This window comes from Carex rostrata, chromosome 10, assembly GCF_964058835.1.
Source record: "Carex rostrata chromosome 10, lpCarRost1.2, whole genome shotgun sequence".
Classification (NCBI taxonomy): Eukaryota; Viridiplantae; Streptophyta; class Magnoliopsida; order Poales; family Cyperaceae; genus Carex; species Carex rostrata.
Genome location: NC_135927.1, coordinates 8045789 through 8064824, shown reverse-complemented (window position 1 = coordinate 8064824; position 19036 = coordinate 8045789). Strand labels below are relative to the sequence as shown.

At 28.8% G+C, this 19036-nt stretch overlaps 1 protein-coding gene across 1 annotated transcript; it reads left to right on the top strand.

Moving 5' to 3' along the window:
* Positions 1 to 6156: 6156 nt before the first annotated feature.
* Positions 6157 to 9468, top strand: LOC144560668 (sm-like protein LSM1B). The gene is made up of 5 exons (XM_078309912.1): positions 6157 to 6534; positions 6936 to 7004; positions 7508 to 7623; positions 8238 to 8300; positions 9106 to 9468. The coding sequence occupies exons 1-5, from the start codon at positions 6474 to 6476 to the stop codon at positions 9181 to 9183; spliced, it is 387 nt and encodes a 128-aa protein (XP_078166038.1). The 5' UTR covers positions 6157 to 6473; the 3' UTR covers positions 9184 to 9468.
* Positions 9469 to 19036: the final 9568 nt, after the last annotated feature.

Below are 19036 nucleotides of genomic sequence, written 5' to 3'. Positions count from 1 at the left end.
TTAGGATCGGTTTTTTAACAAAACCGATCTTAATAGTTGTTATCTAGATCGGTTTTTGACTAAGAACCGATCCAGATACGTACTATCAAGATCGGTTTTTATAAAAAAACCGATCCTGATACAAATTTTTTTTTTTCAAAAAAATTTCTGCAAAAAAAAAAAAAAAAAAAAAAAAAATCAGGGTCGGTTTTTAATAAAAAACCGATCCTAATAGTATTAGGATCGGTTTTTTATTAAAAACCGACCTTGATTTTTTTTTTTTTTTTTTTTTTTTTTTTTTTTTTTTTTTTTTTTTTAAAAAAATTGTATCAGGATCGGTTTTATTGCTAAAAACCGATCCTGATAGTACTATCAAGATCGGTTTTTATATAAAAACCGATCTTGATAGTATTTTCGATTTTTTTTTTTTAAAATTACATATCTAGATCGGTTTTTGAATAAAAACCGATCTTGATACGTACTATCAAGATCGGTTTTTATATAAAACCGATCCTGATGTTTTATTGAGGCTAAAAAAAATATTTTTATTTATTTGACCAGCTTCCATATATATTTTGCTGGCCAGCATCCTAAATTTTTTTTTTTTGCACAGTAAGAAGCAATAATCAATTAAATATCATATACACATTCTAAATTAATTATCATACACATATTAAACTATTACAAAAAATTCATGTACTTCATACAAAGTTTTGTGAAGCATTACATATTATAACAATAAATTTAAATCCAAAAAAAAAATTAATTAACAAACATACAAGTGACTAATTGGGCTATTTCTTCAATTAACACACATTTATGCAATATACACAATTATGCAATTAATGTAAAGCACAACAATAAAAAAATCAATAATTACCTCTTTTGCAATCACATCACTTGAGATTAAAAAAAATCCTAAAAACAAAAACAAAGGTAACAATTAGATAGAAAAACATTTTCCAATAAAAAATACAAAAAAATGTGTTTTAAAAGTATAATAATGAGAAAATTAGATAAAGCTAATACCATGATAGTTGATCGGCCGGATGATTAAGTAACTTGAGAGAGATGTCCTCAAAACTGTAAAACAATATACAAACACCATTAATTCATTTTTGAAACAATAAAAAAAATAAAAAATTGGCACAATTGAGCCGGAGGTGCGAGATGCTCGGATTTGAGAGGAAGAGACGGAGAGAAAGATAGAGAGACACACGGAGGAGAGAGAGAGACGGAGACAGAGAGAGAGAGTACTGAGGATTTGAGAGGGAGATACGGAGACAGAGACAGAGACGCTAAATTGAAAATGAGAGGCGCGAAATGAAAATAAGAAGAACCCTAGCTAAGCTGGTTATATAGAAAGTTATCATTAGGATCGGTTGTTTATAAAGAACCGATCCTAATAGTATCAGGATCGGTTTTTATAAAAAAACCGATCCTGATACTAATTTTTTTGAAAAAAAATAGTATCAGGATCGGTTTTTTATTATAAAAAACCGATCCTGATACTATTTTTTTTTTTTCAAAAAAATTTCTGCAAAAAAAAAAAAAAAAAAAAAAAAAAAAAAAAAAAAAATCAGGGTCGGTTTTTAATAAAAAACCGATCCTAATACTATTAGGATCGGTTTTTTATTAAAAACCGACCCTGATTTTTTTTTTTTTTTTTTTTTTTTTTTTTTTTTTTTTTTTTTTTGCAGAAATTTTTTTGAAAAAAAAAAATTGTATCAGGATCGGTTTTATTGCTAAAAACCGATCCTGATAGTATCTGGATCGGTTTTTAGCAATAAAACCGATCCAGATAGTTTTTTTCTTTTATTTGGAAAATCTTTTCATATGGTTATGTTTAAATAAATATAAAAAATTACATATTAGAAATATAAGTTAATTATTTAATAAAAATTTTATTTAATTTTCAAATGACTTGTGCATATAATATATTTTCTTTTCATATGGTTATGCATCAATGACTTGTGCCATATAATATATTTTATTTTCCATTTCAACACTTAAATAAAATGAAGGAAGGGGATTTTTTTTTTCAGCTATATGTTTAATTTGATTATCTTTAGATATATATTGTGGTATATGTATAATTACAATAATAATTTATGGAAGAAACTTTCTTATTAAAACAACAGTTATCGGGTTAATAAATTAACAATGGCTATTTATATGATTTTTATGTAGGAGATTCTCTCTGATTTATAACAATTGACGACCAATGTCAAATTCATTAATTTCTATGTATATTTTGACCGGTTTGAAATGATCAGATTTGCAACGACCAATATTGTTGCTCTTTATACTAGAATTGTTATTACTGTTTTGTGCAGCCACCGTTGGATCAACAATTTTGTAAAATACTTAATAAATAGTAAAAAATTTCATAAAAATGTAAAATTTGGTCTCCAAGCAGATATTAATATGGAGAATAAGATGAACGGTTCGGATCGACCGTTTGGATTTTAAAAACTTGAATATTGAGCCGTAGCATAGAGGCCTATATGCTATCCATAGCACCCCAGCCTTACTCGTATAATATATATGGTTCATCTCTCATGAGTCATGATTATTAGATACATGCATTAATTTTGGATTGAGAAAAAAAAATGCACGCTTTCTAAAATTTCTATTAAATAATTAACTTATATTTCTAATATGTAATTTTTTATATTTATTTAAACATAACCATATGAAAAGATTTTCCAAATAAAAGAAAAAAACTATCTGGATCGGTTTTATTGCTAAAAACCGATCCAGATGCTATTTTCTGATATATATTTCATTTGTTATATGTATTTAAGTTATCTGAGATATATATATATAACCAGAGATTATTTAAAAAAAAATAAACAACTTGTTTGTGTTTGTATAATTGTTTGTTTAATTATTTATTTGTTATTTATAAATTAATACCATAAAATTAATTGCTTAATTGATGTCATGAACAAATGGAAACGAATTCATATTACCTGAGATAACAAAATATATATGGTTAGACCAAGACCATATTGATTCGAATTTTATCAGACGGTTCATATATAGGATGTACATAGGGAATTAAATATCTTTAATTTGACATCTTTAAAGAAATTAATTCAATTATAAACCTCTTTTTAAAAAAATATATATACTTGAAAGCTGACCAGGTTTTACAATGCTACCTTTAAAAAAAAAAAAAAAAAAAAAAAAAAAAAAAAAAAAAAAAAAAAAAATTATCAAGAACGGTTTTTAGCAATAAAACCGTTCCTGATAGTATTTGGATCGGTTTTATTGCTAAAAACCGATCCAGATGCTATTTTCTGATATATATTTCATTTGTTATATGTATTTAAGTTATCTGAGATATATATATATAACCAGAGATTATTTAAAAAAAAATAAACAACTTGTTTGTGTTTGTATAATTGTTTGTTTAATTATTTATTTGTTATTTATAAATTAATACCATAAAATTAATTGCTTAATTGATGTCATGAACAAATGGAAACGAATTCATATTACCTGAGATAACAAAATATATATGGTTAGACCAAGACCATATTATTTCGAATTTGATCAGACGGTTCATATATAGGATGTACATAGGGAATGAAATATCTTTAATTTGACCTCTTTAAAGAAATTAATTTAATTATAAACCTCTTTAAAAAAAAAAAAAAAAGTACTTGAAAGCTGGCCAGGTTTTACCATGCTACCTTAAAAAAAAAAAAAAAAAAAAAAAAAAAAAAAAAAAAAAAAAAATTATCAAGAACGGTTTTTAGCAATAAAACCGTTCCTGATAGTATCTGGATCGGTTTTATTGCTAAAAACCGATCCAGATGCTATTTTCTGATATATTTTAATTTGTTATATGTATTTAAGTTATCTGGATCGGTTATTATGTATAGACCCGATCCAGATGCTATTTTATGATATATTTCAATTAATAAGATTTATTTGAGATATTTTAATTATCAGGATCGGTTTTTGTTGGAAACGGATCCTGATACTATCAGGATCGGTTTTTACTAAAAACTGATCCAAATGATTGAACTATTAGGATCGGTTCTAAAATAAAACCGATCCTGATAGTATCAGGATCCGTTTCCACAAAAAACCGATCCTAATAGTAATAAACTAGGATCGGTTGTTACTAAAAACCGATCTGAATAGTTTTTAGGATCGGTTTTTTTAAATAAACCGATCCAGATACTTATTAGGATCGGGTGTCCATATAACCGATCCAGATAGGCCGATCCTGATTTCTGTTTTTCCACTAGTGTCTTGCTTTCTTTTAAGTAGTAGGTGATATTATATATAGCCTTCTATATTTCATTAATTAATAAAAATTTAAGTTACATGCATGGTGGTATTTACATGTGGAAACAGACAATAAAAAATAAAATGGTTGCTTGTCACGGAAAAAACTTAATTTTTCTTCTAATTTTGTGGAGAGCATTCAACAAACTTGTAATGTGTTATGATATAAACCTTAAAAAAATTGAATATATGATAGAATATAATAAAATGATATTTATATTTTGATTGATTACTCAACATGCATGTAAAATAACAATCCTTCCTTAATTATATGCTGCATATAATTAATAAGAACTGTGTTGGTCTTTTATTGTCTCTAATATATATGATTCTGATTTGATATTTTCAATGTTACATAATTCAAAGCCATTCGATCCGATTTTCAAAACATGAGATGTCAAAGTTTCACATCCCATTTTTTCTATTTCTTTTTTTATATATTAAATTAATAATTAATGAGGAGGACTTAAATATCTTCATTTTTTGTGCCTCCATCATACCTCTATTTTTAAAACATTAGTAACTCAAAATTTAAAACATAAACATCAAAATAAAATTGTGAGATGTGATCTATATGATTTTCAGTACATACATGCTCCTAAAAAATTATCACAATTCAATTTTGTTTTTATGTGAATCAATAAGTTGAAAAATGAACGTCTAGAAATAATTCACACCAGTATTTGTTTATAAGTTCTTGATAACAAATACAACAAAGTTGAAATATCATTATTTTTTTGTACACGTGCATAGATAAAATGATGTAGATCATATTTAACAGTCTTATTTTGACTTTTAAGTTATAAATTTTAAGTTATTTATGTTTTTAAAAATTGAGACTTGATTGAGGCACAAAAAATGAAGACATTTGAACTCTCGTAATAAATAAATTATGCGTCCAACTTTTAGATAATACAAGAGCAAATATGATAGAAACAAAAAAAAAAACTATAGTGGACAATAGAAGGAATGAGTAATTTATCTCCATTATAAAATTAATTTGTATTCTCTGCATAAAAATTTAATATAATTAACCTCCATATGTGGTTGATCCCTATAGTTCGAAAGTGTAGATCCGTCTCTGATAGTTGAAACTACATTTAGTAATAATAATATTCAACAAGAAACATTTCTTGTGAGATATTTATTATTTAACTATATATAAATTCTGTTTTTTTTTTTATATATCTTGTTAATATTATTTTTACTAAATAAAATTAGTTAATATGTTAAGGGGTATATAGACGCACAAAAAAAGGTTCTCTGAGAATTCCAAAGTACAGTAAAGAAATTGACAGAGCACATTTTGCTCCATGCAGCTCACGAGTCTTGTACAGTAAAACTTTTTTCTATAAGCTGTGCACTGCATAAAGGAAAAACCACGCCGTCAATACTATTTCCTATGTACACCGGTTACAATCCCCTGATTAGTATGCAAGCTCAGGTGTCTCTCTCAAGTCCAGTCTCCTAAAGTACCTGAAATTTTGTTTTTAGATCCCAATCGTTCGCTCAGAATTCATCCATCCGTCTTAGTGCACGGCAACCTTCAATATTCGTGCAGAGCATATTGCACGGTTTAGATCTAAATACAAAATTTGACGTACCTTGGAGAATGTATTCCAACAGGAGACCACGTATCCAGACAAAAAAAGGAAAAAGAAAATTTAGATCTGAGCAGTTCTTCTCTACGGATTCACATCCAGTGCAATACCTGAGGACTGAGATGCAATATATTGATCCAGACCGTTCTTTTAACCTGGAACGAATCTCAAAACTAACCCCCTATAGTTTGGCCCGGATGTAATTAATCTGGACCGTTAATCTCTCATGCAATATCATCATGTACTTGAGGGGATATGGATCCTTCTTTAATGGGTCCAGTTCGAGTCGGGCTCGAATCCATTTGACACGACACCGCTTCGACGCGAGTAGAGAAAGAGATAGAGAGAGAGGAGAGAAAAACCCTAGCTCGAGCGCAATCCCACCGATCGGTTCAATTTCCTTGATTCCTTGTGTTGGTTTTGATTTTTCGGAAAGATTCTATCTACCATTGTTCTTTGGCAGAAAGATCTCATCTGTTTTCTTTTTCGAAATTGAATTTGAAGTTTGCTTGATTTGTTGATCCGAGAATTGCGGTTCACATGCGAATTTCTGAGAAAATTTGGTGACGAATCGGAAAATTGGTCGTGATGTCTTGGGCTGGACCTGATGAGTTGTTCCTCTCAACCTCTCTTGCTAGTTTTCTTGACAGTAAGTTTGTTTAAATAGTTCAGTTATGTGGGAATTTTTGGTTGATTGAACCAAATTTAGGTTTTTTTTTTTAATATTGAATTACAGTATGCATGATCAGAATCATTAAGGCATTAATTTTAAAGAACAACAGGTACTGGTAAATTTAGAAGTTTGATATTGTTTATAAATTTTTAAACAATAGTTTGGTTGATTGAAGCAAATTTAGTTTTTTTTTTTAATTGAAGTACAGTAGTTATCATGTTGACTGTTTATAATGCTGATCAGAATCATTAAGGAATTAATTTTAAAGAACAACAGGTACTGGTAAATTTAGAAGTTTGATATTGTTTATTAATTTTTAAACAATAGTTTAGGAATTTTTCATACCACTCAAGTATTCATCTTTTTACTGTAAACAGAGAAACTTATTGTTTTGTTAAGAGATGGTCGCAAGTTACTAGGCACGCTTTGTTCATTCGATCAATTCGGTACTCCTTTTTATTACTTTTTACTACATTTGTTCATTTAATTAGATAATTTTCTACGGGCCCATTCGGCAAAATATTAGAATAGAGGAAAAGAGGAATTTGGAATAGGCTTCAAATTCATCTCTTGAAAAATGACAATTCCTCTATTCCACCTTTTCCATGGAATAATGAATTGGCTCATAGAGGAATAGAGGAGGGACTAAAATGTAAAAAAAAAAAAAAGGGTTGACTGCAAAAATTCAAACCCAATTCCACTATGCTCAATTGCACAATTCCACTCACTTCTTCTCTTGTTCGGCAGGAATAGAACCTCTTTTCCACTCTATTCCATATTTGATAGATATACATGGCAAGTGAAGATCAAGCACAAAAGTGTTTTGCATGCAGAATTATCTTTATTCTGTGCTTTTGTTGCCTTTGTACCTACTGGTACTTAAAATCTGTAATTTTTCATTTATATCCTGAAGATAGAAATTGTTATTGTTTTTAATTTGTCTGTGTAGCAAATGTGGTGCTTCAGAATGCATGTGAAAGAGTTATAGTAGGAGAACTCTACTGTGATGTGCCACTCGGTCTGTATGTAATTCGCGGTGAAAATGTAGTACTGATAGGAGAATTGGTAATTTCTTTTAATTTCTTTTTCTTTTTCTTTTTTGCATTTAATGAACTTACTTGATTGTTACATTAGTTGAAGATAACGCCTTGTAGTTTTTATGATTACATTTGGGACCCAAACCACTTTTAGAAAATAGATTTTAAATATTTAATTTTTTTGGTAAATTTAAATAATTGAGGGCTATTTAACTATTGAGGTGTTATTTACAAGCTTGCCACTATTGCTGTCCATTAAATGTAACCTGAGAAAGATTGTGTTATTGACAAATATAATATTTTGTTGGATGTTATTCAGAGAAAGAAATCTTTTGGTTATTGATAAATCAAGAAGTAAACATGCTTGTTTCTGAAATATTCTTGGCAATTATGGAGAAATATTAGTACTTTTTATAGTTTGATTACTGTGTTTGTTTACTAATGATGTGCTATGTGGCTATGGTTGGAATAGGGTTTAATGGGTACCATTTAACCATTTTGCATCTTATCATTACCATATATTTTGTAATAACTTGTCGGAATATTGTCGTTGGATTCTTGTGTACTTTTAGTGTTACCAGTTAATGAGTTTTTACTGTCATTTGTATTATTAACTTCATTATTAATTTTCTTTTATTGTAGGATCGAGAGAGAGATGAACTTCCTGCTCATATGACCTGGGTCTCAGAAGCTGAAATTAGAAAAGTATTTTACTCTTATACCTTTGTTTTTTTTTTGTGCTGGTACCATGTCAGTTCTAATGTTTTGAGCCTTCTAATGACCAGTCTATTATGGAGAAACATCGGCCTTGTTTTTATTTGGTATTGTATGAGTATTCACTGATTTTGTAGCGGTAATAGCTTTTTGTATGACAGTGGCTTTTTTGTACTGGCATGGAAGCCAGACAATTGGGTACCAGCCAATAAAAGATTGTTATATGGTTTTCCATACTGCTTGTACCAGTATGCTGTATGAAAGGTATTACAATACCTTGCTCGTTTGTATTGATTTGAACTTTGGATGACCAGACAATTGTTTACCAGTGTGAGCTTAGTTTGCAGTTTTAGTTATTACTGTTTCTCATTTTCACAATTTTAAGGTCCAAACAGTCGATCTGAATCATTCAACATTATCTCCATATTAAAATGTGTTTGGAGACCAAAATTTATATTTTTTGGAAATTTTTTATTATATTTTAATAGGTACAAAATCACTGTTTTTTAATTGTCCAGAATCACTTTTTCTCATTTTTGTGCTATAGTTTGTTTATGGATTTTATTAATGACCACACAGTATGTTGTTATTAGCCTTAAATGATGTCAATTTTTAGGGAAGACTTTTTGACATGGTAAATAGATGGACCCCACAGAAATATTTAAGCATATCAATGGTTTCTGAGTTAAAATACTAACAAATAATTTGCCCAAATGGTAAGACATAATCGTATTGACAGCATTAGATGTGGTGATTAACATTAGGTATTTATGTGAATATTTTCTTATTGAACCAGGCTGAGAAGGCAGAGAAAGACTTGAAGGATCTGAAAGGGTCGATGCGCAAACGAATGGAGTTCCTTGATTTTGATTAGTGTCTCTTTGTCTCTGTTCAGTTTGTTTCAATTTGGGGTAATTTATACAGCCTGCTTGGCCGTACCATTTTTTTCTCTGCACGGCTTCTGTTTTAGTGGGCTGGTAACTATTTGTTTTCATGTGTCTCGAAAAATTGGATATGTTTATTGTTATCATTTTACTTTATTTGTGCGGTTTTTAAAGTTTTTATGGTTTTCTGGTAATTATTGCGTAATGTATGTGCCTAAAGTATTAGCTAGACAGGCGGTGGGGGTTAATATTGAATCGATTCTTTTTTTTTTAAATGAAATATCTTGCATTGGATTGAGGTGGCATTTATGTTTATCATTTCCCTATCCAGGATTTAGTTTCAATCAAAATCTGAAATTATTAATGAAATGCCTCAATTACTTTACTGGTGATTAGATTGGTTACTGAAAGCAAAATTTTAACAGCCTTTACTTTTCATGGTCTTTACTAATCAGCTCATAGATGCCATCCTATTTTTTTTATTTTTTTCCAAACTTGTATTATTTGTTACATCAGTTTTCCCTTTTAGCATTAAACTTGTATATGACCTGATAATATCAAATCACAAAAGCATCATTCAGAAGTTAAATTTAAATACCATCAATTTCGAAACCTATTGAATTGGCTTGAAATGATGAAACAAAGTTGTTCAAACTGATTTGCTATATGAGTTGTGTTTACATATAAAATTTATAATTTGTCAAATTTATTTAATATCAAGTCAAATGGTTAAACGTGAGAATTTTTTTTTTTAGTTAATTTTGATGCATTCATTTTCATTATTTTTTTACTATCTGATTTTGTATTAAAATAATTTAAAAATATATATAAATTTTGTATGTATGTACGTCAAATCATAAAGAAGATCATTTTGAACGGCTCGAATTCGAATTTGTTGTTTGAAGTATATATGATAACCTTTGAAGTTGGTGGCCAATACACTGATGTCGGCTCCATTAATTATATATATATATATTAAATCTGTCAATATTAAAAATAGATTTAAAAGCTGTCAGTCTCAAATCACGACAGCGACAGTAACATCATTTTCTTAAAATTAAAATAAACAGAGACTACAACTGGCCTGTTTGTCATAATCTGTCATATTTTGTACAAAAGGTTTTTCAAATTGAATTATACTTGTTTTTTCCTTGCTAGATTGCTATATTCAGGCTATACAAGAAAGGAAACACAAACTATATAACACATTTGGTACAAATGTAAACTTATGTGTTGAGATTATAGAACCCATTATATTATTTGAGTTTTACCTAATGGCATTTTAATTCCAACAGTAAATTACTATGTGTTGATAAGGCAATTATTCTGGTAAATTTCAACAAAGGTTACAATTCCTCAAAAACTATTAATTACTATGTGTTGATAAGGCAATTATTCTGGTAAATTTCAACAAAGGTTACAATTCCTCAAAAACTATTACTAGCTATGTGTTGATAAGGCAATTATTCTGGTACATTTCAACAAAGGTTGAATCTAAGTATGAACCTCTTAGGTGTGCTTTTCATGCTCTCTCACCTTTTTCTTTTAAACTTGACTAAAATTTGAAGGAATTGTTAGAAAGTTTGGTACTAATTAATTAACTCATTTGGTGGGCATCTAAATTGGTCATAGAATACTGTAATCCATGTCTAAATCTAAAGCCACAAAGGTTGCTGAGGTTTGAAATTGGGGTTTCACCAGGTCAAGTGGCTGGTACGCGCTTTCTCTTTCTAGGTATAGATCAAATATATTATGAAATGAATGTATATAGAACAATTGAACAAACATGTCTCCATATATATATTCCTGTCAATACTAATAGTAAAAAAAAGCTAGAATTTCTTGCATTTGAAGCAAAAGCTACAGATACCACATTTTGATAATTGATAAAATATTTTGAATACTCATACTGGTACTATTGTCTGGAGATCTACAAATTATTTTTAAAAAAAATTAGTATGAAGTTAAGTGGCCAATTGAAAATAAATGTGTTCAAATTAAATTATTAATATTTTTAACCGCTTAACTTTATATTAAATTAATTCAAAAATTTATAAGTTGAATATGTACGTTAATGCATCATTCGTGAAATAGATTACTTTAAACTGTTTGGATTTATGATTCGGAGGAAAGCAATAGGTTTTTGAGGTAAGTTCACCAAATAATTGATACAAGTGCCTATTTTAATGAATAATTAATGAGGTTCATTTCTTGCCTTGGTTTTTCTGATTTCATATTTCTTAATTAATTTTTTTGCTTTTATCAGTGCATATATGCCATACTGACATTTGATATTTATTTTTCTTAAATATCAATTTTATTGTATACAAAAAAGTACTATTTTATGCTATAAAGAACTCATTTGTTGTATGAATTGGGTCAGCATAACTCCAAAATATATTATATCAATTTCAAATGACAAATGTAAGCCGTTAAAATCCATCTACTTCACAAGTGATGAATTTGCATGCAAAGTTTTTAAGTTTTTGAATTATTTTAGTATAAAGTCAAGCTGTCAAAATTAGAAGGTTTATAAATTAATTTTAGTGCATTTATTTTTTTAACACTTTTTGGTCATTTGACTTTATACAAAATTAAATCGAAATTCTAAAAGCATTACATATAAATTCATCACTTGTGAAGTAAATCGGTTTCAACGGTTTGAATTTATTGTTTGAAACTAATTTAATATGTTTTGGAATTAAGCTCACCAATCACCTTGGTGAGCTTAAGAACAGTACCCTAGCTAGTTCTACTCTAATACTTAATTCATCAATGTTAGTAATGTCATTTAATTAATGATGCTAAAGTCATCAGTTGATGTGAACTAGGTCACCAATAATTTGACCTCTTTTTTTTACTTTTCCTTAATAAATATTTGACAATTCCTGCTTTAGCATATATTTTCTCAATAATATCCATTTATTTTAAAAGACAGAAAGGTCATTTTTTAAATATAATGGGAAATCCAATCTCCACTGTCGCATTATTTTTACTATATGCATGGTTTACTATGTTTTTGCATATGTATTATTTGCATTGTTTAACTAAATTTATACAAAATGTGAACCATGTATTAACTATAAATATATATGGTATTATAACAAATTATATAATTGTTGAAGGATTTTTTAGAAAAGTGTTTAGAAGGTCTTTGTCTATATGCACCTAACTTCGTGACTGACTTCATTTTTTCTACTAGTTTGGTTCGCTTTTTCTCCGCTATATATATATTTTAATGTAATAATGTTATCCTCACAAGTGATATCATACTAAGTCCCAAAAAATTTAGTTGTGTGATTTTTCTTTTTTGTCCGTTATACACCTAAACAGGATGTGCATGCATTTGCATTTTTATATACATACATACATACATACATACATACATACATACATAGGGGTGTCAAGGACACCCATTTACCCGTTTATCCTACCCATATCTTATTCGATGAGACGGGTATGAATAAGATTTTTTTTTCGTTAAGTTATTGAGTATATGGGTAAGGATTTTTTTTTTCGTTAGATAAATGGATATAGGTATATATGGGTAAATGTTATTTCGTATCTATTGGGTAACGAATAATTATATATATAAACTAAATTATAACATAAGAAGAATATTACGCTAAACATTTTACTTTTTTATTTGAATGTTTATTATTTAGTTAAGGAATTAAATTTGTTAGAAGAGATATTTGTAATTTTGATTTTTTTTTCTTAATAAAAAACTATTACTTAGAATTAATTGCATATTTATATTTAAATTTTATATTAGTAATTGTGATTGCATAGCAATGACATGATAAATTTTGATGATTTATTTGAAAAATTAATAAAATTATTATATTTGTATTATTCATTATTCGTCCACTACCGTTTTGTTACCCGCTAATTTTAACGGGTATGGGTAAGGAAAATTCTTAACGGGTATAAATAGGATATGGATAAGATTAATTTTTAGTGGGTATGAGTGTGAAAATGGTTTCACCCTACCCATATCATACCCATTGACACCCCTAGTGATACATGCATGTATTAGATGGACAGAGAAAATTTTAATTGTTGCCACAACAGAAAATATAATTTATGGGAATATGACTTTAATTAGCATCAGCTGGAAGTAATGTATATTTATTATTTTTAAAGGGTTCTAAGTAGAAAATGAACGTATATATAATAGCTACTACATATATATATTGATGGCAACTTGTAAATTTGATAATCCAAGTATGAAACCTAATTAATCATGTATTAAATAGGATTGTTAACGAGTCGAGCTAGCTAAACCGAGTTAGGCAAAGTTTGAAGTAATCCTGTGCCAAAATTAACCGATTCTGAGTATTAAATAGGATTGTTAACTATTAATCTATTATTCCCAACTCATAATTGCATAAAATAAAGTGAATTATCAATAAATGAAAAACTATGCGAGTGAGAAAATGATAATTACAAACAATTTTGGTTGGGACAAGTTTATTAACAATTATAATTAAGTTTGTATCGTACACATGTACTACAAAAGCATAAACAATAAACAATTATTTAATTCTATTTGCATGCATGCCAAAGCTAAAATGTCTGAATTTTTCTTAATATCCTTCTGTATCATTAATTTTCTAATATTATTTTCCAAAAAGACCCAAATTAATATCATGCAAGATTAGAAAATGTTACAAATTAAAAAGGAAAAGAATATCAAAGATAAAAGAGGCTTTTTACACATAATCCCCTTAAAATATCTATAATTGCACACTAACTCACCCCTTGTGTGCAACCCCAAATGAAGACCATTTCATTGTCACTGCCTAATGTCCGGCACCGACATGAACGGTGTCGTAAAATAACTCGATACGATGGATATGTGTGGTGGCATGTGACTCGCGTCTCCTACGGGCCCCTTGATCATGTCTGTCATAAGCTTCTTACAAATCAAACTCAGCCGTCGGATTAGGTTCTTGTATGTAACTACCTGACGCAGCCGCGGCAGGAAGCTAAGGCGCCATCTCAACTGGTGCTTTCTCCGGGTGCCACCGAGTCGTATCACTGCTAGTCTTCGCCTTCGCGGTATTATTACTAGCGGTGTTACGTGCCGAATTGGAATGGGCTGGACCATGTTTTTTTCTGAGAGAGAAAAAAAATTGTTAACTTGACAATTTGTGTGTGTGTGTGTTTTTTTTTTTTTTTGTTGAGTAGAGAGAAGTCAGGTAGTTAGGGTCTTTGAAGGAGGGAAAGAGAGGCCTTCACAGAATATTTATTGCGGAGACATGTAAATAGTAACAGAAAGAAATATGAAAATGAGATATGAGCTAGACACGGCTTTATAGGGATGATGGGTTAGTTGTGGGTTAATGGGTCTGGTTCCAATAAGAATTTTCCTTTTTTTTTTATAATTATATTAAATTATTAATGCCATGAATCAGATCCAATTTGTTATATATTATGTTTATGATTGATTTCATATTGTTAGTTTGTTAAGAGATAATTAGTTTCGGATCAAATTAAGATTAAGGTTTATCCCAAAAAATATTAGTTTGGTAAATTAATTAACAATAATGAACTGACCCAATTATAACTAATTAAGATCCGATACAATTTCACATTATACATAAATTGACGCTATGTAGTTGAATGTACACTATTTGATTGATTGTCAATTTAGGATTTTACATCAAATTCTTATGAAGATCAAATCAGTAATAAATTAGATTTTTATGATTTTAAGGGGTTACCTAGTTCATAATTAATAGCATGGAGACTCAAGTGATAGCTCTCCATTTGGTGTATATAATAATTTATTGAAACCTTTTTGTTGCATTTTATGCGCCACTTGGTGAAAAGAGGTAATTTTCTTATTTTCTTCCATTATATTCTAATTTAAAAAGTTGAAAATATAAATTTTCGAATACTGCAAAAAGTAAATGAAATAACTTTTATTAACCTTAACCTCTTATTACAATTTTCAACCAAAGAGAAAATTTTTTAACATTTATTTTCCTCACTTGTTCTGCTATATGCTTTACCCCATATTTTTGCAAATATTAGGTACATAATAATATAAAATATTATATAGATTTAATGCTATTATATCTACTAGCTAGCCAGTTGGGATAGAGGCTCATTTAAGATATAAACCTTACTTTGCACAATTAAAAAATAAGTTATATATCTTGAATGAACTTCATTAATCTCATTTTGTTCTACTAAGCTAATTAAACATATGCAAGATAAACATTTATTGCATTAATTATATAGGTTTGCCAACCGTTACTCTTATCTAAAAATTTTGGTCGTCATTGGTCCAATTAATTAAAGAAAATGTTGTCCTAATTAGTTCTACTGTTTTCAAGTAAATTAAGGGAATACCTATTGCAAATTAAATGTGTAATTGGGTGAAATTTTTAATTTGAGTAGCTGAGCAATAAATTAATTCTTGTGCCATGAAGTTCAAGTTGTACCAAAAATGTATTGATAATTCGCTGCTTAATTAACGCTATATTTATTTTTTGACAAGTAGGTCCGGCCCAGAGATTTAAATGCAAATTTAATCTTTACCAAACTCATTGATCCATGATATTAGGAAATGAATGTTCTAATTTTATTGGATAGATGCTCATGGATGCAACACATGCATTTGATTATGTAATCTAAAATACTTGAACCTAGATAGGATTCAGGGGCGGACCCGAAATTTTCGTGGGGGGACAAAAAAAATATCAAATCGTGTTTAAATCAATTAACTAATTTGATACTAATTGATAAAAAAAACATTGCTTTAACTTGTATTTTTCAATACTCTGACTTGTAATTTATGATTCTCTAACCTATAATTCTAATTATCAATCATAATTCAAGAAATTTATTTTAATTTTAACTCTAAATTTAACTCAAATTACAATTCAAACATTTAGAGGGGGCAAAAAAAATTTCAGGGGGAGGGGGGAAAAGTCGATGGGAACTGAAGGGATTTCATGTGTATGCCTATGTGGTGAGAATTTAAAATTTTTCCTATCACCACTTGGCTCAATACACAAATGACGTTATTTATATGACAATAGCAAACAATATTATTTCTTAATAGTTTCATCAAGCATCTATTGTGCACTAAATAAAAATAAATAAATTCATTCATTTTTCACACAAGAGGAGATAAGAATTTATACCTAAAGAGATTGTCAAATCTCTTATTAGAGAAAAATCGATTTCCTTTCTAGATCTCTTGAAATTGCTGTTATCTTGGAAGTACCTCTTGATTCACCTTGAATCTAAACAACGAGAAATTAAAAGTAATTGTTAATTTGTCCAGACATAAAATGGAGAAGAAGTAGCAATTTTTAATTGACATGAACATTAATTAGATCTGACATATGAACAAGAAAAGACCCAGATAATAAATCAGTGAGATATAATTATAAGATGACAAATTATGAAAATGACAAAACTAGGATTGCGCAGAAATCCAAGTCACCTTGATATATAAAATATGACCCACCTAACTACATGACTATATATAAATTGACCCATTAACAAGAATGATGTAAACTTGGCACCATTTAATGCATCGGACAGCTGAAGTTTTCACAGACAAATCATGATAATTTTCAATTAAAGTTCCATTGATAATGTAGAATATCCTTTTAATGTACTCTATATACAGCACATAATTATGTATTAGAAGACAAACAACTATAAAACCAGTCTAAAAAACAACTATATGCCACAGAATTATTTATATGGTAATACATTTTTTTGACTAAAAATCTAGCTGCAGAGACAATCAGGAATTCTAATAGGATATAATACAATTTGAAAGTGAAATAAAAGTTTATAATTATTCTAATGTTAAATATATTTTTTTTGGTATTTTTTGATCAGTTAGTAATTTAAATAATTGGGGAAATACTAGAAACCCAAAAGTAAAAATTGATATCTGAGGTTCAGAACTTAGTTTTACAAATCCTCCATTTGAGCAATTTATCTTTTTTTTTGAAAAATATGATAGAGACTATCAGAGAGTTACATCAGTACATATAGTCCAATGAAATTGGTAAATAACAACAATACAACAAATAACAGCAATACAATGAAATTGGTAAAGTACAGCGCATCTATATCTTCATTAGCAGTATTTCATCCAGAGCTTCACTTCCTGCATAGCTTGATCTGCAACAACCATCGGATGAGCTCCTTTGCCATCAAAAATGATTCTGTTTCTATTTTTCCATAAATGCCAACAACCACCGAAGAAAAAGATCCCCCATATTTATCATTTAAGATTTTGAGAGAGTTGAGACCTGGATGATGTTTGTGACATTGAATTTTGAACAATCTGTTTTGGGCTTTATTTTATGGGCTTTTCCGAGTAAAATTTTTATTACAGGCTTCATTTTATCTTTATTAAGATATAAGATGTAACCTAAATGTCATGGGCTTTATTGTACAATGTCATGGGCCATTAATCAAGCAATAGTTTCATTTATTACATCAATTTGAAAAGATACAATATGTAACCTAAATAGTTTTGTTTTTGTATTCTACCCTAAATTTCTAGTTTGTGGGCATGTGTGGTGTTCTTTTTTTTTTTTTCTTCTTTTTTTCCTCACGAGTTTAAGTTAAAAAAAAATTGAAATGAAAAGGAAAGCATAAAAGCTATTAAAATATTACATTATTAGTGAGAAATGCTAATTCACTTACTTTTCTGTTCTTGTTGAAGTGAAGATGTGGTGAGCTCCAATTTTTTTCTACTTTTGATTTTAAAACTTAATTAATTTACCAACACACGGTTACTTTCTTAAGGTCTCTTTTCATGGGGTTGCTCTCCTAACAAGGCCTAACATTAGCCACGTATTGGAAGAAGGTATGATCAATCAAGTTCTCTTTTCCCGAAATTCATCATAAAAGTCAAAGAAAACAAAAAAGTGAGGTTGAAAAAAAAGATAGTATCTAAGACCAAATTATTAATATAGATTAATGAGTCCGGTTAGTATGATATTAATGTCATTTCAGTCTGTATAACACCAACTCCAAAATTTATAAAATTGATTTCAAACGATAAATTCAAACTGTTTAAACCGACCTACTTCATTAGTTGTACGTTGATACTAAAATAATTCGAAAAATATAAATTTTGCATGTAAATGCATCACTCATACGGTAAATCAGTTTGAAGTCTATCCAACAAATTTGAAGTTGATGTCATATGATAGCAATGTCGTACTAGCCGGAACCTAGATTAATATAGAATTACACTACTCAAAATTAAGTTGTAAATAATTTATTAGATGTTGTAAGCAAATTTTAACTGTTCAATTACATAATATCTGATAGTCGCTATAAAAATTCAATAGCGTGGGTAATATAACAAATTCTAACTGTCGAATTAATGAATATCGGATTAAATTCGATCTGATGTCCTATCTACAATACTTCGATCCGTGTCGAGATTTGCATACTCGATTTAGATTCACAAAACAATATATAATATTCATTTTCATATGGATCTCGACATGGATCAAATGGTCCATATATATATATATATCACACTGAATTTGATTGGATGTCCATTATATACCCAATTGTGTTAAGCAAACTTTATTCCAATTAAGAACTTTTCAGCGATTGTGCCATAATAACTGAACTTATATAGTAATCAACCACTGGTACCCTCCAACTTCTGTTCACAGTATTCTATCCTCAAATGATTGGAATATTTAGGTGGGAATAAAGTTTGTCTAGGCTAGCTTTATTCTACCTTTTCTTAACTAGCTCAATTTTAGCACCATTGTTTCAAGTAATATATAAACCACGAAAGGTCAAAAGAGTCATTGAAATTAGTTGCTTTTATAC

Bases quoted from the DNA above. Each gene is read 5' to 3' on its own strand.
- LOC144560668 (XM_078309912.1), top strand. From the start codon at position 6,474: ATGTCTTGGGCTGGACCTGATGAGTTGTTCCTCTCAACCTCTCTTGCT. The intron at 7,005-7,507 runs GTACTCCTTTTT...TTGTCTGTGTAG, and splicing joins TTGTTCATTCGATCAATTCG to CAAATGTGGTGCTTCAGAAT. The intron at 7,624-8,237 runs GTAATTTCTTTT...CTTTTATTGTAG, and splicing joins TAGTACTGATAGGAGAATTG to GATCGAGAGAGAGATGAACT.